The sequence below is a fragment of the Chiloscyllium plagiosum genome, unplaced genomic scaffold (assembly GCF_037043375.1).
Source record: "Chiloscyllium plagiosum isolate Xiang-an unplaced genomic scaffold, Cpla_swu_hap1 HiC_scaffold_1, whole genome shotgun sequence".
Taxonomy (NCBI): Eukaryota; Metazoa; Chordata; class Chondrichthyes; order Orectolobiformes; family Hemiscylliidae; genus Chiloscyllium; species Chiloscyllium plagiosum.
This window is the reverse complement of record NW_028270139.1, coordinates 65,390,125-65,414,787: the sequence shown is the minus strand read 5'-3', so window position 1 is coordinate 65,414,787 and position 24,663 is coordinate 65,390,125. Positions and strand designations below refer to the sequence as shown.

The 24,663-nt window shown below is 41.5% G+C and overlaps 1 protein-coding gene and 1 long non-coding RNA gene across 4 annotated transcripts in view; one reads left to right on the top strand and one right to left on the bottom strand.

Moving 5' to 3' along the window:
- Window positions 1-8,500: 8,500 nt before the first annotated feature.
- LOC148152133 (uncharacterized) overlaps window positions 8,501-24,663 on the bottom strand; it is a 68,063-nt gene continuing 51,900 nt past the window's right edge. For both annotated transcript variants that reach the window (XR_015757238.1, XR_015757237.1), the window contains 2 exons: window positions 23,838-23,973; window positions 8,501-9,319 (listed from right to left, as the gene is read on the bottom strand). This is a non-coding gene — a long non-coding RNA (uncharacterized LOC148152133). The remainder of the gene's footprint in view (window positions 9,320-23,837; window positions 23,974-24,663) is intronic.
- smim14 (small integral membrane protein 14) overlaps window positions 9,125-24,663 on the top strand; it is a 52,073-nt gene continuing 36,534 nt past the window's right edge. The window contains exons 1-2 of one of the 2 annotated variants that reach the window (XM_043692823.2): window positions 9,125-9,212; window positions 19,645-19,747. In XM_043692823.2, the coding sequence (XP_043548758.2) occupies window positions 19,673-19,747 (75 nt within the window). In that variant the 5' untranslated portion in view covers window positions 9,125-9,212; window positions 19,645-19,672. The other variant, XM_043692824.2, reaches the window with a different exon arrangement.

The window sequence follows — 24,663 nt, the reverse complement described above, 5'->3', positions numbered from 1 at the left end:
CAAAATAAATGAATTAATACAGATACAGCTTAATAAGTATGATCTTGTAGCCATAACAAAGACATGGTTATAAGGAAATCAAAGCTGTGAATAAAATATTTAAGGATATTTGACTGTTTGAAATGAAAGGCAGGAAGGGAAGACTTTTGGGGTAGCATTGTTGCTACAGGATTGAATAAATATAGCAAGAATCGAAAGATGTTGAATCCATATGAATGTAAGATATAAAACAGGTAAGACAGCACTAACCATCGTCTATAGATGCTGTAACAGTAGCTACATAGCCGGATTGGGAATAAATTCAGGAGATAATGAGGGTAGTAACAAAGGTGAAAGTTTAATCACGGGTGGCTTTAACCTCATGTAAATTGGGATTGTCAGATTGACAGACGAAGGATTCATTGAATGTATTACAGAAGAGGAAGCGCTGGAGGTCTTAAAAAACATAAAGGTAGATAAATCTCAGGATCTGATCAAGTGTATCCCAGGATGTTGCTGGAAGTTAAGGAAGAAATTCTCGGGCCACTAACAGAGATATTTGTATAATCTACAGCCATTGGTGAGAAGCCAGAGGACTGGAGGGTAATGCTGTGCCTTTATTTAAGAAAGGCTAGAAGCAGAAGCCTGTGAGTCTGACCTCAGTGGTGGTATGGTTGTTGGAAGGGATTCTGAGAAATAGGAATTCCATGCATTTGGAGAGGCAAGGACTGATTAGGGATAGACAGCATGGTTTTGTGCGTGGGAAATTGTATTTTGAGGACCAAAAAAATTGATGAGTGCAGAGCAGTAGATGTTTTCTACATAGACTTCAATAAAGCCTTTGATAAGGTTCCACATGGCAGATTAAGTTAGATCACATGAAACTCAGGGAGACCTTGCCAATTGGATCCAAAATTGGCTTAACAACAGGAGACAGAGGTGGTTGTGGAATTTTGTTTTTCAGACTAGAAGCCGGTGACCAGAAGTGTTCCACAAGAATTGGTGCTGGGTCTACTTTTGTTTGTCATTTATATAAACGACTTTAGGAGGCATGGTTAGTAAGTTTGCGGATGACACCAAAATTGATGGTATAGTCAAAAGTGAAAGTTATCTAAAGTTATAAAGGGATCTTGATCAATTGGGTCAATGGGCTAAAAAGTGGCAAAGGAGTATAATTTGCATAAATGTGAGAGATTGCATTTTGATAAGACAAATAAGCGCTGAAAATGTGTTGCTGGAAAAGCGCAGCAGGTCAGGCAGCATCCAGGGAACAGGAGAATCGATGTTTCGGGCATAATCCCTTCTTCAGGAATTGTTCTTCAGACAAATAAGGGCAAGACTTGTCCAGTTAATGGTAGAGCCCTTGGTAACGTTATCAAATGGAGAGACCTAGGGGTTCAGGGTACATAGTTTTTTGGAAGTTGCATCACAGGTAGACAATGGTTAAGAAGATGTTCAGCATGCTTGCCTTCATTGCTCAGACCATTGAGTATAATAGTTTGGACATCATGTTGAGGTTGTATTGGACAGTAGTGAGACCACATTTGGAGTACTGTGTACAGTTCTGGTCAACCTGCTATAGGTAGTATATTATAAATTGAAGAGGTTTCAGGAAAGCTTTACCAGGATTACGGCGTTTGGCTTATATGGATAGACATGGGACTTTTTCCAATGGAGTGCAAGAGGTTAAGGGGTGACCTTATAGAGGTTTATAAAATCATGAAGGGCTCAAATAAGGTGAATAGCAAATGCCTTTCTCTAGATGGAACAGTTCAAAACTAGGGTACATAGGTTTAAGGTGGGAGGAGAAAGATTTAAAAGGAACCTCAGAGGCAACCTTTCTACACAGAAGGTGGTTCATATGTGGAATGAACTGCCATAGGAAATGGTAGATGCAGGTACAGCGATAACATTCAAAAAACATTTGAATAGGTACATGAATAGGAAAGGTTTTGAGGGATATGAGCCAAACGCAGGCAAGTGGATGTACTTTAGTTTGGGAAACTTGTTCGGCATGGCTGAGTTGGGCCGAAGGGTCTGTTTCCATGCTGTATGACTCTATAGTACGTTGTGGATCCAACCAGGTATCAGGTGATTTTTGGATCTTGTAATATGTAATGAGTAAAAGACGGAGGTGGGGAAAAAATTGTGGCTGTAAGAGCTGCTCCTTTTTTTTGAGGCATTTTAGGTCTTGCCCATGATTTTCTTGAATGCCAGGAGCAGTAATTATAGTTTATAAGCTGTCGTATTGTTTTGGAATTTTGGAGAAAAACAGATCAAAACAACGGATATGGGAGATTAAGGGGAGACTTTCAATGTTACTGATGATTATGTCTGCAGAAAGTGTGTTTGGTTGTGAATCCTATCATATCACATGGGTTGATTGGAGCGGCAGTCAAAGCCAATGAAGAATTTATAGGAGTGGGGAGGAGGGATGCATGGCAGTTATAGGTAGGAAGCAAAAATGCAATATAGTCAGGTAGATGGATTACCATCAGGAAAGGTAGGAGAGGGAGGCAAGAGTCTCCTCTGGCTACCCCATCTCAAATATCTGTGCTGCTCTGGAAAATGTAGGTGGTGATGGACTCTCAGGGGAATGTAGCACAAACAGCCAAATTCCTGGTACTGAGACTGGCTATATGTAACGAGGGGCACATCAAGTTCCAAGTGATTGATTGTGTTCGGGAACTCTCTGGTCAGAGGCACAGACAGACATTTCTGCGGCCGACAGCCAGAAATAAGAATGGTGTGTTGCCTTCCCGCTGCCAGGATCAAGGATAACTCAGAGACAGTGCAAAATATTCTCAAACGGCAGCAGCAGGTCATTGTACACATTGGAACTAATGACACAGGAAGGAAAAAGGATGAGATTCTGAAGGGAGAATGTAGGATGTTAGGCAGGAATTAAAAAGGAGGTCCTTGAGGATAGTAATATCTGGATTATTCCCAGTGCTACAAGCTAGTGAGGGTAAAAATAGGAGGATAGAGCAAATGAATTCATGGCTGAGGAGCTGTGCAGGAGAAGGGTTCACATTTTTGGATCATTGGAATCTCTTCTGGGGTAGAAGTGGCCTGTAAAAGAAGGATGGATTTCAGCTGAACTGGAACGGCACTAATATATTAGTAGGGAGATTTGCTAGAGCTGCTTGGGAGGATTTAAACTTGTATGGTGGGGTGGGGTGGGGGAACCCAGGGAAATAGTGAAGAAAGAGATCAATCTGAGACTGGTACAGTTGGGAAAAAGAGCAAGTCAAACAGTCAAGGCAGGCAGGAACAAAGCTGAGAATGAGGTAGAACTGATGAATTAAATTGCATTTATTTCAATGCAAGAGGCCGAACAGGGAAGGCAGATGAATTCAAGGCATGGTTAGGAACATGGAACTGGGATATCATAGCAATTACAGAGACATTACTCAGGAATGGACAGGACTGGCAGCTTAATGTTCCAAAATACAAATACTTTAGGGAGAATAGAGAGTGGGAAAGACAGGAGGAGAGAACCCGTATTTGATAAGATATAACATTACGCTGTACCTTGGGAGGATATTCCTAGGAATATGTTCAGGGAAGTTATTTGGGTGAACTGAGAAATAAGAAAGGGATGATAACCTTATTGAAATTGTACTATCGACCCCTCAGTAGTCAGCAGACAATTGAGAAGGAAATTTGTAAGGATAATAAGGTGGTTATGGTACGGGATTTTCTCTTTCCAAACACAGATTGGGACTGCCATAGTATTAAGAGTTTAGACAGAGAGGAATTTATTAAATGTGTACAAGAAAATTTTCTGATTCAGTATGTGGACGTACCTACTAGAGAAGTTGCAAAACTTGACCTACTTTTGGGAAATAAGGCAGGGTAGGTGACTGAGGTGTCAGTGGGGGAGCACTTTGGGGCCAGTGACCATAATTCTATTAGTTTTAAAACATTGATGGAAAAGGATAGACTGGATCTAAAAGTTGAAGTTCTAAATTGGAGGAAAGCCAATTTTGATGGTATTTGGCAAGAACATCCAAAAGCTGATTGGGGGAGAGGTGAGATGTTCACAGGTAAAGGGACAGCTAGAAAATGGGAAGCCTTCAAAAATGAAATAACGTGAATCCAGAGACAGTCTCTTCCTAGTAGGATGAAAAGCAATGCTGGTAGGTGCAGGGAATGCAGGATGACTAGAAAAATTGAGGTTTTGGTTAAGAAAAAGAATGAAGCATATGTCAGGTATAGACAGCGAAGATCGAGTGAATCCTTAGAACAGTATAAAGGCAGTAGGAGTACACTTAAGAGGGAAGTGAGGAGGACAAAAAGGGGACAGGAGATAGCTTTGGCAAATATGGTTAAGGAGAATCCAAAGGAATTTTATAAATATGTTAAGGATGAAAAGGTAACTAGGGAGAAAACAGGACTCCTCAAAGATCAGAAAGGCAGCCTCTATGTGGAACTGCAGGAGATGGGGAGATAATAAACAAATACTTTGCATCAGCATTTACTATGGAGAAGAACATGGAAGATACAGAATGTGGGGAAATAGATGACGACATCTTGAAAATGTCCATATTACAGAGGAGCAGCAGCTGTATGTCTTAAAATGCATAAAGGTGGATAAATACCCGGGATCTGAACAGGTGTACCCTAAAGCTTTGTGGGAAGTTAGGGAAGAGATTGCTGGGCCCCTTGCTGAGATATTTGTATCACTGATAGTTGCAGATGAGGAGCCAGAAGACTGAAGTTGGCTAATGCAGTGCCACTATTTAAGAAAGTTAGTAAGGAAAAGCCAAGGAACTACAACTGCACCTGACATTGGTGATTGGCAAGTTGTTGGAGGGAATCCTGAGGAACAGGATTTACATGTATTTGAATCGGCAAGGAATGATTAGAGATAGTCAGTACAGCTTTGTGCGTAGGAAATCATGTCTCACTAACTTGATTGAATTTTTGAAGTAACAAAGGATTGATGAGGGCAGTGTGGTAGACGTGATCAACATTACTTTAGTAAGGCATTTGACAAGGTTCATAATGGTAGATTGGTTAGCAAGGTTAGATCACATTGAATACTGGGAGAACTAGCCATTTGGATACAGAACTGGCTCGAAGGTAGAAGACAGAGAGTAGCCACAGACGGTTGCTTTTCAGATTGGAGGCCTGTGACCAGTGAGGTGCCACAAGGATCGGTGCTGGGTCCGCTGCTTTATGTAATTTACAAAATGATTTTGATGTGAATACAAGAGGTAGTTTGCAGATGATACCAAAATTGGACATGTAGTGGATAGCAAAGAAGGTTATCTCAAAGTACAATGGGTCAGATGGTCCAATGGGCCGAGGAGCGGCAGTTGGAGTTTAATATAAATAAATGTAAGGTGTTGTATTTTGGAAAGGCAAATCAGCACAGGCCTGGTCCACTTAATGGTAAGGTCTTGAGAAGTGTTGTTGAACAAAAAGACCTTGGAGTGCAGGTTCATAGTTCCTTGAAAGTGGAGCTGCAGGTAGATAGAATACTGAAGGTGTTTAGTATGCTTTACTTTATTGGTCAGTGCATTGAGTATATAAGTTGGGAGGTCACGTTACAGCTGTGCAGAACATTTTTTGGGCCACTTTTGGAATATTGTGTGCAATTCTGGTCTCCGTCCTGTAAGAATGGTATGAAAGGGCTCAGAAAAGACTTATATGGATGTTGGCAGGGTTGGAGGGTTTGAGCTATAGTGAGAGGCTGAAATGGCTAGGGCTGTTTTCCCAGGAACACGGAGGCTAAGGAGTGACCTTATAGAAGTTTATAAAATCATGAGTGGCATGGATGGGGTAAATAGACAAGGTATTTTCCCTGGGTTGCGGGAGTCTAGAACATAGGTTTAGGGCAAGAAGGGAAGATTTAAAAGGGACCTAAGGGGCAACTTGTATGGAATGAACTGCCAGAGGCAGTAGTGGAGGCTGTTACAGTTACAAAATGTAAAAGGTATCTGGATGGGTATATGAGTAGGAAGGATTTAGAGGGATATGGACCAAGTGCTAGCAAATGGGACTAGATTAATTTAAAATATCTGGACCAAAGGGTCTGTTTCTGTGCTGTACACCTCTATGACTCTATAAAAGATTCCCTCAGGAACACTGATCACAACATGGAAGAATTAAGCATTGAGTTTGAGAAGGAAAAACTTGAGTTGGAGATAACCATTTTAAATTTAAATATGGGTAATTACAAAAGAATGAGGACATGGAATATATGTGGAAATGTGACTTTATGTACTTTGGTAAGAATAGAGATGAATATTATTTGTCTGTAAATTACAAAAAATTAGCAGTAAACAGCAAGGCAAATGGAATATTGATCTTTACTTCAAAGGGAATAGAATATAGAGGGAAGGGGGTTTTGCTAAAACTGTTCCAAGACACTAATCAAATCTCATCTGGAAAACTAAAGTTTCAGACATCTTATCCAAGGGAAGATATACTGGTATTGGAGGAAGATCTGAGAAATATTGGGCTGACATCAAGTATGGAGGGACTGCCTTCTGAAGAGTGATTAAGTAATTGGGCATGTACTCGTTGAAATGAAAAAAAACAGATTTTTTGAAACATACAAGATTCTTAAAAAACTTGACAGGGTAGATGCAGAAAGATCATTTCCCCTTGTGGGAGAGTCTAGGATCAGAGGGCATAATGTCAGAATGAACGATTGCCAATTTAAGACAGAATGAGGAATTTCTTTGCTGACAATTGTGAATCTGTGGAATTCTTTACCGCAGAGGACTACTGAACTGGGTCATTAAGTATGTTCAAAGTTGAAATAGATTTATTTTGAACTGGATCAGCAAGGGCATCAAGGGTTATGGAGAAAGGGCAGGAAAGTGGAGTTGAACACTTTTGTATCTTATTAAATGGTGGAGCAAGCTCATGGGGATGAATAGCCAACTTTTGTTCCCACGTCATATGGTCTTAATGAAGTGGGCAGCCTTTTTCTGGCAACAGCATACAGACAATTTAAAGAAACCAATTTGTACATAGCTTCACTGGGGACTTTTGTGTTGGTATGCAGTGTAGAGGCAACAATGGTACTGAATATTGTAACTACTCTAAATGATCAAAATCAAAAATCAATGTATGTGGAATTGGATGCAACTTTATGACAGATATTGGCAATTGGCTTGGATGGACCTGGTAGCAAATTGCAATGAAGTGCTTGATTTGCTGAAGTAGACAAATAGTAGCCAATATACTGAGCTAACTGAAGCCGTTGGCTTTTCAGGATATATCTACAACTCAGAAGGAACATACATCCAAGTTTGAAGATATTAATTTAGGTTGTACTGGTACAACTGAAGACATTGGTAGACTCAGTGATGAGACAAAAACACAGACGCTGGAATACAAGGTAGAGAAGCAGAAGACTGGAAGAATACAGCAAGCCAGGCAGCATCAGGTGGAGAAGTGGTGGCTTAATATAAAAGCAGGAGGTTTTTATTTTTCAAACATGAATCTCTTATGTTTTAACATTCCATTTCTTTAAATATCTGGAGAAAATCAAAGTTCTACATACCTCATGAATGTATCCCTGAGTGCAAACATTTAATTTGAAGACAGAAGTTTCTGGCTTTTAAATTTCAAAACACACTTGAGGAAAAACACTTTGAAGAAATTCGTGCCCAGTTCTTCTTTCTCACCGCCTGAGGTCAAGTCGGAAGGTGATAGATGCAGAAAGTGATAAAAGCTGGAAACTTCCTTCCTCGGATTAAATATTTGCACTCAGGGATACATTCACAAAAAGGTTAACTCTACTTTCACTCCGCTGCCAGACCCGCTAAGTTTTTCTAGCAATTTCTGCTTTTGTTTCGAGTTCCTATTTTTGTACGCTGATCTTCTAATGGCATATTCCACCCAATGAATGTTTGAACCTTCAGGTCTCTATCCGTTGCTCTGCGGGTTCCCACTGTGTGGGCATATTCCCATTCCAGGTTCTTCATTCCCCACCCCCTCCAAAGAAAACTACATACATTACCTCACCCTAACCCATCTTACATTGGGAGGGTAGGGAAGAGAGACATAACTTATCTCTCCAACCCTTCAGGCTCTCTGCCTTTATTCCTGATGAAGGGCTTTTGCCCGAAACGTTGAGTTTACTGCTCCTCGGATGCTGCCTGAACTGCTGTGCTCTTCCAGCACCACTGATCCAGAATCTGGTTTCCAGCATCTTCAACCACATCGCATCAAGCGACACAAAATAATCGAGGAAGTAAAACGCTGGGAACTGACGACAACTCACAACCCTGCAAGGACCGACAGCTCATCCACAAACTTCCGGCCAACGCACCAACATTCCACACTTCCCCCTCCCCCACCCCGTGTCGTCATCAACCCCGCCCTCTCGACCCGCACGGCCGCAGCAAACCCCATCCACGGCTCCCAACATGCCCCGGGAACATGGACCAACCGAAACCGGCCACGTGTCCTACCCACGAACCACATTACAGTCCGCCCCCTGCAGGCGTCTTTGGGATGTGCTGGATGTAGAGTCCCGCTCTGCAAGTTACTGTATTTTTACAAGTCAAGTTAACGTCGCTCCAAATATTTTAAGCCTCTGTTTTTAAACAGGTTACGCTCACGTTAGATAGGCTGCATTACACAGATGCTGGATTCTGCAGTCATTGTTTTTACCTCTGCATTACACAGATGGTTTCAATGTCATGATTTGGAGGTGCTGCTGATGGACTGGGGTGTACAGAATTAAAATTCACACAACACCAGGTTTATAGTCCAACAAGTTTATTTAGAAGCACTAGCTTTCCGAGCGCTTCTCCTTCATCAGATGGTTGTGGAGTGTAAGATTGTAAGACACAAAATTTATAGCAAAAGATTACAGTGTTATATAACTGAAACAATATATTGAAAAAGACCTAGATTGTTTGTTAAGTCTCTCATCTTTTAGTTCTTTTATCTGTAAACTCCAGAACTTTTTAATATTTAATTTAATTACATTCTTAAGTGAACTTCAACAGTACTGTCTCCGAGGTCCTTTCTCACTGGGACCGTGCAAAGAAAGTTCTCCAAAGGGCGCTCCCCAACTGCGTTACCATGGCTGCCGCTCATGTCCTGCGAGCGCGAACACATAATGGAGAGGCGGAAGATCCGGCTCCGGCTTTTGCTCCGCCCCCTCCAGGTGACGCGATTGTTGGGATTGTATCTAAACAGTGGAACAATTGCTGCCGACGGTGGGGGGGGAAACAGGTCGTGGTAGAGAACGTGAGCCGGTAAGAGAATGTGAGCCCAGAGCATTCCGACAGCATCTGCAGCAATCGCGGTTGCTGTTCTTTTGGAGGGACTGCGATCCCGTGGCAGAGCTGGAAACCGGTCAACTCTGTGAAAGGAATGTATCTGTAAACAGCTTTCAAAACAAACCCGGGTCGCCTCTATATGGTTCCCAACGTGATTCAGATCGGAGTGTTGTTCTTCTGCTGTTAATAGCATAGTTATCATATTTCTGGAATGTAATTAGGCAAAGTCATCTAGGCAATTGAAGTTGATGTTTAGTTTTATTTGTTTTTGATCAACTGCCTTAGTTCCTCATCGTTAAGCCTTTACTTACTTACCTTGTCCACACTGTAGTGTTTGTTGAAAGAAAGTGAAAGTTTTTTTAAAAGGTGTCGTGTGCATTTCTCAGTTCGCAAGTTACGACATAAAAGTCGGTGGACCGACGCTACGACTGTTCTGTTATAATTTGGTGGAGACTGTCAATGCATAATGTTTTTCTTTGCGGGGAGTGGCGTTTGTTGAGACAACGCATTTCAACAGTATGCGGGGAAGTCTAAATTGATATTTAATGTCAACATTTTGTATCATCATTTTAAGTACGAACTGTTTATTCTGTGTATGTATCAGCCGTATCATGTGTTTCAAATTTCAATCAACCATTGTCAATGGTATAATATGGAAGGAAGTAGTGAAATCTTACGTACCTTCAAAAATACATTTGAAAACTTCTGGTGAAAGTCTTCAGTTTCTATTCAAATTTTGCTTCCGATGGAGAGAGATGTTTATAAATAGCTGCCCTAAAATTTACATACTGTGCAGCTGTTTTGATAAGCTTCAGTGCACTGAGTTGACTTGATTCTTTTAAATATTCTTTTTGTACAAAATGAGCCGAACGTTCAGTTAAACACGAACATTTCACAGAAAAAAGAGCCTTTCATGACCATGGTATATTACAAAACGTTTGCCACTAAGCACAATACTTTTGAAGTGAAGGTACTAAATTGCAGGGAATGGCAGAGTTGCATGCAAGTTCCCACAACATAAGGTGGACCAAATAACCATGATAATCCTTTTTAAATTCATGTATGGATTGTGGATGTCACAGGATAAGCCAGCATTTTATTATCCGTCCTTGAGTACCCAGAAGGTGATTGACAGATAGAATTGAGAGAAAGTGAGGGCTGCAGATGCTGGAGATCAGAGCTGAAAATGTGTTGCTGGAAAAGCGCAGCAGGTCAGGCAGCATCCAAGGAACAGGAGAATCGACGTTTCGGGCATAAGCCCTTCTAGAATTGACCAGGTAAGGACAGCAAATTTCCTTCCCTAGATGACATTAGTGGATCTGTTAAGTTTTTAAGACAATCATCATTGCCATTAGGTTAGCTTTTTATTTCAGATTTTTATTGAATTCAAGTTTACCCATCTGCAATAGTAGGGTTTGAACCCACAAACCCAGAGCATTAACCTGGACCATCTGTTCAGTGATAGTATCCACTATGTCAATGTCTCCTGACAATTTTTGTTATGTTGCTGGAGGAATAAAAGTTGGCCAAAGTACTGTCTTTAAATAACTCTCATAGAAATTCTTATGTGGTTCCCAAGAAAGCACATCAGACCTAAGATTAAATATCTGAAAATACATGATAATTGGAAATTGCTAAAAGCTACTAAGCTCCGATCCAAAGCTTGCTCTAAAAAAAAGTTGAGAAACCTTTTATGGGTAGAGAAAAGTGTAATTCAGGAAGGAATTCCAGATATTGGGGCTGAAGTAGTTGAAAACTGACGGAATGTTAGACTACAAAAACAAAGATTAAATGAGGGAAGCTTACAGTTATGACCAGAAGAGGACATTATATAACGAATATAGGGAATGCAGAGGATTGAAGCTGAAGGGTGACAGTTAAAATTAATACATTATCGACATAAGGAACATGGTTATGCTTGTTGGAAAACAGTTAACTCACTAAGAACTTTGCTGCACCAATTGCTCAGGGAGTTATTTGAGGTGCAAATATCTCCCAACAATCATCCCTCCAATGTATATTCAGGATTGAGAAGGTTCACTGATGCTTTAATCAAATGAATGTTCAGTTTCTTTTACAAATAATAAAAGCAAATTACTGCGGATGTTGGAATCTGAAACCAAAAGAGAAAATGCTGGAAAATCTCAGCAGGTCTGGCAGCATCTGTAAGGAGAGCAAAGAGCTGACATTTCGAGTCTAACTGACCCTTTGTCAAAGCTTTGACAAAGGGTCAGTTAGACTCGAAACGTCAGCTTGTTTCTCTCCTTACAGATGCTGCCATACCTGCTGAGATTTTCCAGCATTTTCTCTTTTGGTTTCTTTTACAAATACCGTGGGTAATAAAGTAGTTCATGCCTACGTGCTGCAAGGTGTAGAAAACATCTAGGTCACACTGAAAGTGGCAATTAAGGTTTGTGCCAAACAATGATCATTTCTGTAAAAGAAGCCTGACCACCTCCCCTTGACATTTAGTGGCCATTGCTGAATCTCTGAACGTCCTTGGAATGGCTCAGCCATATAAATACTATACTTCAAGAGTAGTTCAAAGGCTAGGTATTCTGTGATAAGTGACTCATCTCCACAGTATCAAGTGTCACAAGTTATAATAGAATGCCTTCCATTTAACTGCATGAGTATAGAACCAACAACACTCAAGAAGGAAGGATCTGAAGAGAGAGCTAAGAGCAGCAAGGAGGGGACATGAAAAGTCCTTAGTTGGTAGGATTAGGGAAAACCCAAAGGCTTTATATAGGTAAGTCAGGAATAAAAGAATGACTAGGGTAGGAATAGGTCCAGTCAAGGATAGTAGTGGGAAGTTGCGTGTGGAGGCTGAAGAGATTGAGGAGACACTGAATGAATACTTTTCGTCAATATTCACTCAGGAACAGGACATTGTTGCCGATGTGAATACTGAGTCACAATTAATAGAATGGACGGCTTTGAGGTATGTAGGGAAGAGGTGTTGGAAATTCTGGAAAGGGTGAAAATAGATAAGTCCCCTGGGCCTGATGGCATTTATCCTAGGATTCTCTGGGAAGCAAGGGAGGAGATTGCAGAGCCATTGGCTTTGATTTTTATGTCCTCGTCTACAGGAATAGTGCCAGAAGACTGGAGGATAGCAAATGTGGTTCCCTTGTTCAAGAAGGGGAGTAGGGATAACCCTAGTAACTATAGGCTGGTGAGTCTAACTTCTGTTGTGGGCAAAGTCTCAGAGAGAATTGTAAGGGATAGGATTTATGAACATCTGGATAGGAATAATGTGATCAAGGATAGTCAGCATGGTTTTGTGAAGGGCAGGTCGTGCCTCACAAACCTTATTGAATTCTTTGAGAAGGTGACTAAGGAGGTGGACGAGGGTAAAGCTGTATATGTGGTGTATATGTATAAGGCATTTGATAAGGTTCCCCATGGTAGGCTACTGCAAAAAATACGGAGGTATGGCATTGATGGTGAGTTGGAGGTTTGGATTAGGAATTGGCTGGCTGGAGGAAGACAGGGGGTAGTAGTTGATGGTAAAGGTACATCTTGGAGTGCAGTTACTAGCGGTGTTCTCCAAGGATCTGTTTTGGGACCATTGCTGTTTGTCATTTTTATAAATGACCTGGAGGAGGGGCTAGAAGGTTGGGTGAGCAAGTTTGCAGATGATACGAAAGTCAGTGGAGTTGACAGTGAGGAAGGATGTGTCAGGTTACAGCAGGATATAGATAAGCTGCAGAGCTGGGCAGAAAGGTGGCAAATGGAGTTCAATGTGGGTAAGTGTCAGGTGATTCACTTTGGTATGAGTAACAAAAAGATGGGGTACTGGGCTAATGGTCGGATACTTGGTAGTGCGGATGAGCAGAGAGATCTTGGTGTCCATGTACACAAATCTTTGAATGTTGCCACCCAGGTAAATAGTGCGGTGAAGAAGGCATATGGCGTACTGGCTTTTATTGGTAGAGGAATTGAGTTCCAGAGTCCTGAGGTCATGTTGCAGTTGTATGAGACTCTGGTGTGGCCGCATCTGGAGTATTATGTGCAGTTTTGGTCTCCATACTATAGGAAGGATGTGGAGGCACTGGAACGGGTGCAGAGGAGGTTTACCAGGATGTTGCCTGGTATGGTGGGAAGATCGTATGAGGAAAGGCTGAGGCACTTGGGGCTGTTTTCATTGGAGAAAAGAAGGTTTAGGGGTGACTTGATAGAGGTGTACAAGATGATTAGGGGTTTTTATAGGGTTGACCATGAGAACAGTTTTCCACGTATGGAGTCAGCTATTACGAGGGGGAATAGCTTTAAATTAAGGGATGGTAGATATAGGACAGATGTTAGGGGTAGATTCTTTACTCAGCGAGTCGTGAGTTCTTGGAATGCCCTGCCAGTAGCAGTGGTGGACTCTCCACCGCTGGGCATTTAAACGGCCATTGGATAGGCATATGGAGGATAGTGGGCTAGTGTAGGTTAGGTGGGCTTGGATCGGTGCAACATCGAGGGCCAAAGGGCCTGTACTGCGCTGTATTTTTCTATGTTCTATGTTCTAAGAAGCTCATCATTATCTTGGAAAATGTAGTTACTTGTTTGGCAACTCCCCAGCATCTGAAGATTCAATCTCTCGTTATAGTTAATGTATTCCATCTTCGAGGGGCCGTGTAGCAATTTACCAAAACTTCGTCAGCAATTCCCATGCCCATGACTAACTGGAAGGGCTTACATGCATGTGGAAACATCACAGTCTTCAAACTCACCTCCAAGTGACATGCCATCCTGACTTGAAATATATTGCCAATCCTACACTGTTGCTAGGTCAGAATACCAGAATTCCCCACTTATCGGTGTTTTTGCCACATGTTGCAGCAGTTCAAGAAGACAGCTCACTCTCCTCCTCCAGGGCAACTGTGAGTTGTCAGTAAATGCTGGCCTTGCTAGTGACCTACATCCCATTAATGAGTTTAAAAAGTGTTGCTATGGACAGATGTCATAGGGGAGTCTGATTAGAATTGGGCAGCTATATTTTGGGCATTTATGAGGGTTGGGCCAGCAAGGAAATAATAGAGTCCAGAGAACAAGACAGAAGTTTTAGCAGATGAAGTATTTGAAGTGTAGGCAGAGATAGGCAAAATCTAGGAATAAAATTCAGTATTGTTGGTGATTAATGGGATTGAAGTAATCAGTGATTGTTACTATTTCTCAGGCAAACAAGCACCAAGACTTAACCATCTAAGTTTAGCCTAAGTGAGTGGTTTAGGGAAGGAAACAGAATTAGTTATAAGGGATTAGAAATTACAACGAACGGATCAAGGCAATAGCTTCAGTCATCCTGATTTTGAGTTAAATGAAACTGAAGGTCTTTTAAGCCTTATACCACAGAGGTTACCTGTCATCTGGTAGGGGCCAAAAGATGGTAGGAGTAGAAGTACTTGTCATTGCTGGATGTACGTAAGTGATCATCATTCCAATGTCAGAAGTTCTACAACACCAGGTTATAGCCCAACAGGTTTATTTGAAATCACAAGCTTTTGGAATGCTGACCCTTCGTCAGGTGAAGTGATGAAGTGGTGTCATGTGACTTTTGACTTTGCCACCAGTCCAACACTGGAAATTCAATATCATAATTCCAATGAACAGTATTGTGATGCAGAGCATCAAAATTAATGTTAGAGACTATTTTCTGCCAAAATGCATAACCTCACATTTCCCCACTTTATATTCCATCTCCTCATTCCTCTATAATTACCTTTATTCAAATTTAGCTAAGTTGTTCATTCTTCTCAAACTGAAAATTCCACCATGTTACGGTCACTGTTTCTGAGGGAATCATAGAATCCCTTCAATGCAGAAGCAAGCCAGATCCATGGTTGAATCTGATTTGGAGACTGCCCTGAATACTCTAAATTCTTCTTCATAATTTCTTTTGTCAATCTGTCTATCCCAATCTACACAAAGAATAAAGTCACCCATGATTAATGTACAGACCTTTTTACATGTCCTCATTATCTCCAGCTTTTATCTCTGTTCCATCATGTAGGTACTGCTGTTACAGGGCCAGTAGACTACTCATACCAGTGTCTTGCCCTTTTTGTTCCTTCCTGCGACCATATGGAGTCTGTCTTCCGATTCAAGATTATCTCTTGCTTTTGTACTTTTTCCATACCAATAATGCTACTCCACCAGCCTGTCCTTTTGAAATCATGTATCCTTGAATATTTAGTCCCCAGTTTTATTCTCCTTATAACAGTCTTTCTGTATAGCTGTAAGATCATACCCTTTAAACAATATCTGTGTGGTTAATTCATTACTTTTGTTCTGAATGCTATGTACATTCAAGTAAAGAACCATTAATTTTCCCTTTTAATGATTATTTCCCCTTTTGACCCTATTTACTGCTTTTTTGTTTTGTTTGTGTTATTTGTCCCTTGTTCCACTCATGGTATCATTATCCAAAAAGCTGCCTTGTAATTCTGACATATTCTGTTGATGTGTAAACATACATTTCCCTTCTCCTAAGCCTTAACCTCCTACCCAATCACAAATTAGTCTAAAACTCTCTCTACAGTCCTTGTTATTTGATTTGCCAGGACACTGATCCCAGCATGCTTCATGTGAAGCCCAGCTCACCAGAACAGCTCCCTTCTCTTAACAGCTTCTCAGTTAATTTGTATTTGTTCAAATTTGGCATTCAAAATTAAAACACATTCCATGCTTTTCATAGCTTGGTGGGTTTGAATATGTGTTTGAACAGTTTAACTTGCCACCTGTTGTCCTACCAATTTGTAAAATTTACCAATCACAGTTTTTTTCATATACTTCAGAAGATCATGTCATGATCTGCAGTAAGCTGAAGTAATTTCCCAGGGTTGTTTTCTTCCTACCCTACTAACCTGCTAAATTTTAGTATAACTAGAACTAATAGCATTTGTACTGTGGAAGATTTTTTATGTTTTTTATAAAACCTTTTAGCAATGAGTACTGTCATGACACTTTCATAGCTTTGTTTTGGTTGATCCTTTGGCGTACATGACCCCAAAACAGTGCGCATATTTTGATCTTAACATTTGTTGTGTCACGTAAATGTGGGAAGAAGATATGTATTATTTCTCATTAATGGGTATCAACTAGTATATAAAACTAAGATGGGCTTATGTGAATGGTCATATTTTTATCTGAATGCAGCATGGTTCGTCCTGAGGTTGGAGATGAGATACATTGTTGAGGAAATATCAAACAAAGTTTTACTTTGACTAACATGCAAATGATGAATGTAGATAATGCATGAAATATTTGAGAAATACATAGGACTAACACTTGCTCTTTCTACATCAACCTCCCCCGCTAACCCCCCAAAAATTTGAAAGAACCCAAAGTTTCCTCATTCTAAGCAGAGGAGAAATTTCAACCTATTCAATGCTTTGTGGGGTTGGGCAGGGAGTAAAATTGCAACTGGCTTATTGAATCAGCAACCCATTTTATATAAGCATGTTTTGTGTTTAATTTCACTGCCAGATCTTTTATGAAACCTTATAATGTGCTCTCATCAGATCCAAAACTAAACTCTACATGATATGCATATGCAAAATAATGAGCAATGTAATTTTACAAACCTTGGACTTGCACTGTAGGCCTTACTATGTTTTTTAACTATTTTATTGATTTGATAATTAGAACATAGAACATAGAAGAATACAGCGCAGTACAGGCCCTTCGGCCCTCGATGTTGCGCCGATCCAAGCCCACCTAACCTACACTAGCCCACTATCCTCCATATGCCTATCCAATGGCCGCTTAAATGCCCATAATGAGGGAGAGTCCACCACTGCTACTGGCAGGGCATTCCATGAACTCACGACTCGCTGAGTAAAGAACCTACCCCTAACATCTGTCCTATACCTACCCTCCCTTAATTTAAAGCTATGCCCCCTTGTAATAGCTGACTCCATACGTGGAAAAAGATTCTCACTGTCGACCCTATCTAAACCCCTAATCATCTTATACACCTCTATCAAGTCACCCCTAAACCTTCTTTTCTCCAATGAAAACAACCCCAAGTGCCTCAGCCTTTCCTCATACGATCTTTCTACCATACCAGGCAACATCCTGGTAAACCTCCTCTGCACCCGTTCCAGTGCCTCCACATCCTTCCTATAGTATGGCAACCAAAACTGCACACAATACTCCAGATGTGGCCGCACCAGAGTCTTATACAACCTCAACATGACCTCAGTACTCCGGAACTCAATTCCTCTACCAATAAAAGCCAGTACGCCATATGCCTTCTTCACCGCACTATTTACCTGGGTGGCAACTTTCAAAGATTTGTGTACATGGACACCAAGATCCCTCTGCTCATCCACACTACCAAGTATCCGACCGTTAGCCCAGTACCCCATCTTTTTATTACTCTTACCAAAGTGAATCACCTCACACTTAGCTACATTGAACTCCATTTGCCACCTTTCTGCCCAGTTCTGCAGCTTATCTATATCCCGCTGTAACCTGCCACATCCTTCCTCACTGTCTACAACTCCTCCGACTTTCGTATCATCCGCAAACTTACTCACCCAACCTTCTAACCCCTCCTCCAGGTCATTTATAAAAATGACAAACAGCAATGGTCCCAAAACAGATCCTTGCGGAACACCGCTAGTGACGGCACTCCAAGATGAACCTTTGCCATCAACTACTACCCTCTGTCTTCTTCCAGCCAGCCAACTCCTAATCCAAACCTCCAACTCACCCTCAATGCCATACCTCCGTATTTTTTGCAGTAGTCTACCATGGGGAACCTTATCAAACGCCTTACTAAAATCCATATACACCACACCTACTGCTTTCCCCTCGTCCACCTCCTTAGTCACCTTCTCAAAGAATTCAATAAGGTTTGTGAGGCACGACCTGCCCTTCACAAAACCATGCTGGCTATCCTTGATCACATTATTCCTATCCAGATGTTCATAAATCCTATCCCTTACAATTCTCTCTAAGATTTTGCCCACAACAGAAGTGAGACTCACCGGCCTATAGTTACTAGGGTTATCCCTACTCCCCTTCTTGAACAAGGGAACCACATTTGCTAGCCTCCAATCTTCTGGCAGTACTCCTGTAGACAACGAGGACATAAAAATCAAGGCCAATGGCTCTGCAATCTCTTCCCTTGCTTCCCAGAGAATCCTAGGATAAATGCCATCAGGCCCAGGGGACGTATCTATTTTCACCCTTTCCAGAATTTCCAACACCTCTTCTCTACATACCTCAAAGCCATCCATTCTACTTAGTTGTGACTCAGTACTCACATTGACAACAATGTCCTGTTCCTGATTGAATACTGACGAAAAGTATTCATTCAGTGTCTCCCCAATCTCTTCAGCCTCCACACGCAACTTCCCAATACTATCCTTGACTGGACCTATTCCTACCCTAGTCATTCTTTTATTCCTGACATACCTATAGAAAGCCTTAGGGTTTTCCCTAATCCTACCAACTAAGGACCTTTCATGTCCCCTCCTTGCTGCTCTTAGCTCTCTCTTCAGGTCCTTCCTGGCTACCTTATAACTCTCAATCGCCCCAATTGAACCTTCACGCCTCATCTTTACATAGGCCGCCCTCTTCCATTTAACAAGGGATTCCAATTCCTTATTAAACCACGGCTCCCTCACACGACCCTTTCCTCCCTGCCTGACGGGCACATACTTATCAAGGACACTCAATAGTTGCTCCTTGAACAAGCTCCACATATCAATTACACCCTTGCCTTGAAGCTTACTTTTCCAGGCCACACATCCTAAGTCATGCCTCACAGCATCATAATTTCCCTGCCCCCATCTATAACTCTTGCCCTGTAGTGCACACTTATCCCTCTCCATCACTAGAGTAAAGGTCACCGAATTGTGGTCACTGTCCCCGAAGTGCTCACCTACCTCTAATTCTAACACCTGGCCTGGAAATGAGGAGGTGTATGGCTCGTGTGCAGGCAGCTGGGATCAAGGGAATCCCGAGAGATATAAAGGGGATTAGATTAGATTATTTACAGTGTGGAAACAGGCCCTTCGGCCCAACAAGTTCACACCGAACCGCCGAAGCGCAACCCACCCATGCCCCTACATTTACCCCTTACCTAACATTACGGGCAATTTAGCATGGCCAATTCACCTGACCTGCACATCTTTGGACTGTGGGAGGAAACCGGAGCACCCAGAGGAAACCCACGCAGACACGGGGAGAACGTGCAAACTCCACACAGTCAGTTGCCTGAGGCGGGAATTGAACCCGGGTCTCTGGCGCTGCGAGGCAGCAGTGCTAACCACTGTGCCACCGTGCCGCCCTAAGGCACAAATTACAAATTTGAAATCATTAAAGCAGTACATTACTGGTTGGCAAATTTGGAATCGTGTTATATTATTTCTGTTGTAATTGTTCTCATTGCTTTAAATATTAGACTCTGGTAGAAGAAACGTGGTCCCACCATGGCAGAAGGAGGCTATGACCCTTGTGAATGCATCTGTTCACATGAACATGCTATGAGAAGGCTGATAAACTTGGTAAGAAATTGCAAACTTTAATTAAAATTTATGTATTTAGTTTCCATAATTTAAGGACAGCAGGCAGATTTAAAATTGAAGGCTAATACAATTTTACTTTGCATTAAATAACTTTTATTTAGCATCTTAAACAGTATTGGTATTGTTGTTCTAAGGAGAGAAAAATGTTCTTTCTGTCTGTATAATACGGCCCTATGTATTTATGTGCAGCTTCCAGTACATGCATGTGTGAGCCTGCATTGTGAGCCTGACTGACAGTCCTAAGTTAATTTTCAGCAAAATTCTTAGCACACCCAGGAATATTTAGCAAGTGTTGCCGAAATTCAGAATTCCATCTAAAGTTGACATTTGTTTGAATTTTGCAAGCACAGGTTGGTACGGTACAGTCAGTACCTTGCCTGTTTGGAACATCTGAAGGGGACCTGCTGTTTGATACGATCTGCCGATTTGTGTGTCATTCGGCCTACGTACTTGGCATCGCACTGGCACTGAAATTTATATTTTGTTTTGTGACAGAGTGTCTTTTACCATAATAGATGTGCCTTGAGTCTGCAATTGGTCAACATTTGCTTGTGCCAGATGTAAAACCTTGACAAATGTTGTCTTCTTTGCAAAACTTTAATTTTTGCTGAAACAATATATTTTCAATATAACCTGATAGTAAGGCTCATTATTTTATTGAGGGCTGATGATTAACCCAAGGATCTTTAACAGAACAGAGCTGTTACTAGTCAGTTGTAGCTTTTTGAACCAGTACATGTTACTTGTAAGGATTGCTATAGGTCATTTTTTTTAACTAGATCTATTGAATTCTGATTCCTATACATCGCTGAGTTTTAATTTTAAAGCACATTAATAATTTTCATACAAGTCATTGGATGAAAACTAAATTAGGAGAAAGTGAAGACTGCAGAATCAATTGGATGATTCTAATGTTTACCATATATTTTCCATATTTGGCAGCTCGAGGACAAATATTTCAAGTTGAAAATTGCAATGACTGCAATAAAAATTCATTTACCATGTTCCACTCAGTACAAATTCAATATCCTTAAAGTTTAGCTTGTATATTCCTTATGATGCCTACACCTAAGGTATTCCACAGTCTCGAGCCCCTCTCTGTATTTTAGCTGAAAGGCTTTGGAGAGTGACCTTCTCCATTGTGCCTCTCTTGAGGCTGCCTCAAATATTTGCACATCCATCACCATGTAATCCTGGACTTTGGAGCATGCCAGTCCGCAACACTTGATTGAGGACATCTATTTTGTATTGGAAGAATATCAAATTAAAGCATGTCTTTAACTAAGTTGGTAGTACTCCAGCAGGGGTTGATGTTTATGTGCATGTCCATGGGAAAAAAAATCTGTAGAGCATAGTATCTATCCTGTGTCTTAGAGTTGCCTGTGGTGAACCTTGACTGCTGCATCTTTCTTCAGACCTTTGCCAAAGCACATTCCATAAGGAAGTAAAGATTTATCCCTTCCCCACCTCCGCCACCTTGAGGGCAAGGTACCGAGGGGCTGAAGCCTAGACTTGTAGGAAGGATCTGACAGGAATGGACTTTTTCGCCATGCGCCAAGACACTCATGAGTGCTCCTTTGTACTTTCTGGTGAATGAGGCATTCGACCAAATAATGTTTAATGTCTGCTCAAGGAACCATGCAACAGGATCTAACTATCTCATTTTCAGTTAGAGTCTCTAGAATGTTATGTACTGACTGATGGACATGTGGGCAATAGTGTTTTTCTCAAAAATAAACCTTTTCTCACAGTCCAATCTCACTGAGAATTCTGCAGTGATGTGGTCAGACCTATCCTTGGCATCACTGGGGATGGGTAGAATCAAAGCATGTGGTAACACTTCATTTTGTGCTGAGGCTCCACATACAACATGTTGAAACTGCACACAAATAATGAGGACAATGTTGATATTTTAGTTTCCTTCTTAACTCAAAGATTTGTATATCGTTTCCCTAGTTATGGTTCATATCCAACCTCTCCATAAAGTGAGGGGACTAGGTAATTGTATTGAGTATAGGAGTTGGGAGGTCATGTTGCAGCTGTACAGGATGTTGGTTAGGCCACTTTTCGAATATTGCATGCAATTCTGGTCTCCTTCCTTTTGGAAGGATGTTGTGAAATTTGAAAGGGTTCAAAAAAAATTTACAAGGATGTTGCCAGGGTTGGAGGATTTGAGCTATAGGGAGAGACTGAATAGGCTGGAGCGGTTTTCCCTGGAGCGTCGGAAGCTGTGGGGTGACCTTTATAGAGGTTTATAAATTAATGAGGGCCATGGATAGAGTAAATAGACAAAGTCTTTTCCCTGGGGTGAGGGAGTCCAGAACTGGAGGGCATAGGTTTAGGGTGAGAGGGGCAAGATATAAAAGGGACCTAAGGGTCAACCTTTTCATGCAGAAGGTGGTGTGTGTATGGAATGAGCTGCCTGAAGAAGTGGTGGAGGCTAGTAGAACTGCAACATTTAAAAGGCATCTGGATGGGTTGATAATTAGGAAGGGTTTAGAAGGATATGGGCCAAGTGCTGACAGATGGGACTAGATTAGATTGGGATATCTGGTCGGCATGGACGAGTTGGACCGATGTACATCTCTGGCTCTAATTGCCATAACATAGGACAGACGAGTAGGTCACAACTCTGCCTTGGTACAGTAAGGCGTTTGATAAGGTTCCCCATGGTTGACTATTGCACAAAATACAGAGCCATGGGATTGAGGGTGATTTAGCGGTTTGGATCAGAAATTGGCTAGCTGAAAGAAGACAGAAGGTGGTGGGTGATGGAAAATGTTCATCCTGGAATTCAGTTACTAGTGGTGTACCGCAAGGATCTGTTTTGGGGCAACAGCTGTTTGTCATTTTTATAAATGACCTGGATGAAGGCATAGAAGGATGGGTTAGTAAATTTGCAGATGACACTAAAGTCAGTGGAGTTAAGGATAGTGCTGAAGGATGCTGCAGGTTACAGAGGGACTTAGATAAACTACACAGCTGAGCTAAGAGGTGGCAAATGGAGTTTAATGTGGAAAAATGTGAGGTGATTCACTGTGGAAGGAGCAACAGGAATGCAGAGTTCTGGGCTAGTGGTAAGATTCTTGATAGTGTAGATGAGCAGAGAGATCTCGGTGTCTGGGTAGATAGGTCCCTGAAAGTTGCCACCCAGTTTGATAGAGTTGCAAGAAGGCACACAGTGTGTTAGCTTTTATTGGTAGAGGGATTGAGTTTTGGAGCCATGAGGTCATGTTGCAGCTGTACAAAACTCTGGTGCGGCCGCACCTGGAGTATTGTATACAGTTCTGACCATTGCATTATAGGAAGGATGTGGAAGCTTTGGAAAGGGTTCAGAGGAGATTTACCAGGAAGTTGCCTGGTATGGAGGGAAGGTCTTATGAGGAAAGGCTGAGGGACTTGAGGCTGTTTTCATTAGAGAGAAGAAGGCTGAGAGGTGACTTGATTGAGAATATAAGATACTCAGAGGGTTAGATAGGATGGACAGTGAGAGCCTTTTTCCTCGGATGGTGATGGCTAGCACGAGGGGACATAGCTTTAAATTGAGAGGTGACAGATATAGGACAGATGTCAGAGGTAGTTTCTTTACTCAGTAGCAGACTCGCCAACTTTAAGGGCATTTAAATGGTCATTGGATAAACATATGGATGAAAATGGAATAGTGTAGGATAGATAGGCTTCAGATTGGTTTTAGAGGGCAGTGCAACATCGAAAGGCCTATACTGCGCTGTAATGTTGTACGTAGTTCCACGAATATACACTGTTTATTAAAGCAATTGAAGTTATTCCTGAAATCAGGCAGCCATGTATTTTATTATGATAAGCATCCAAATTCTCAGTATATGCAGTGTGCCACCAGAAATTGGTGGATAATGACTAGCATTTAACAGCTGACGTCACATTCTGTACATCACACGTGACGAAGCCAACTGTAATTCATTTAACTGGGGACAGGCAGTGGCTCAAACCTGGGAGCTTTTTATTCTGAATGGATCAGCTACTCATACTTAAAATATCTCAGCTGTTGGAGGAGGTCAACAGCAGAGTTTAGTTTGGTTTTATACTTTACCTCAGTTTGGCATTGCAATGTTTGCAGCAAAAACAGGTGGTATGGAAAACCAGTTTATCATAAAAACCAGGTGTTCCATGGGGTACACAGTTTTATTGCAAGAAGCACAGGACTCTTTCGATACAGTCCTTAAAGCCTGGAAAGAAAAGCACAGTACACCTCGTTAGCCTCGAATGTCTGGTGAAAAATGAAATTCAACAACAATAACAAACAAAGTTAACATTGCTTCAAATTCACACAAGAAAATAACTGATGATCAACTGAAAAACCCTAATTTCCCTCCACCCCCAACCTGAGGAACAGAATGGAATGGTTTTTAACAGGATAGCTTCAAGATGTGGCAGCAGCAAACCTGAATTCAAAGTGAGCTCATCTTGAAAAATCTGAACATAGGATGAAGAAAGCAGATGTACAAACATTCATTTTAGAGGGGCAAACTTGCACATTCATCTCTTCAGGAAATAGATACCCATCATTGTCGTTCCTCGAAACATCATAATGAGGAGAGATTGCTGTTCAGTCCACGTGTTGCATATTTTTGTTTAATAAGATGTTAGTTTGCAGAAGGTTTGTGGCTACCAACTGCCTCTTCTTAACCAAGGACATGTAGTCACTTTAAATGTCCGTCCCCATGAGGATGGTCTTGGTGATCTCCACTTCTTCCTGGAAAGAAGACTCCAACTATTGCCATAATGCACCACCCACCCTCCTTCACCTGACTGAGCTCATCCTCACTTTGACATGAAGAAAGTGAAAGGAGTTAAGGGAGAAGTTCTTCAAAGATGTTGCCATGGATACTCACCATGGGCCCCAGTTATGCCTGTCT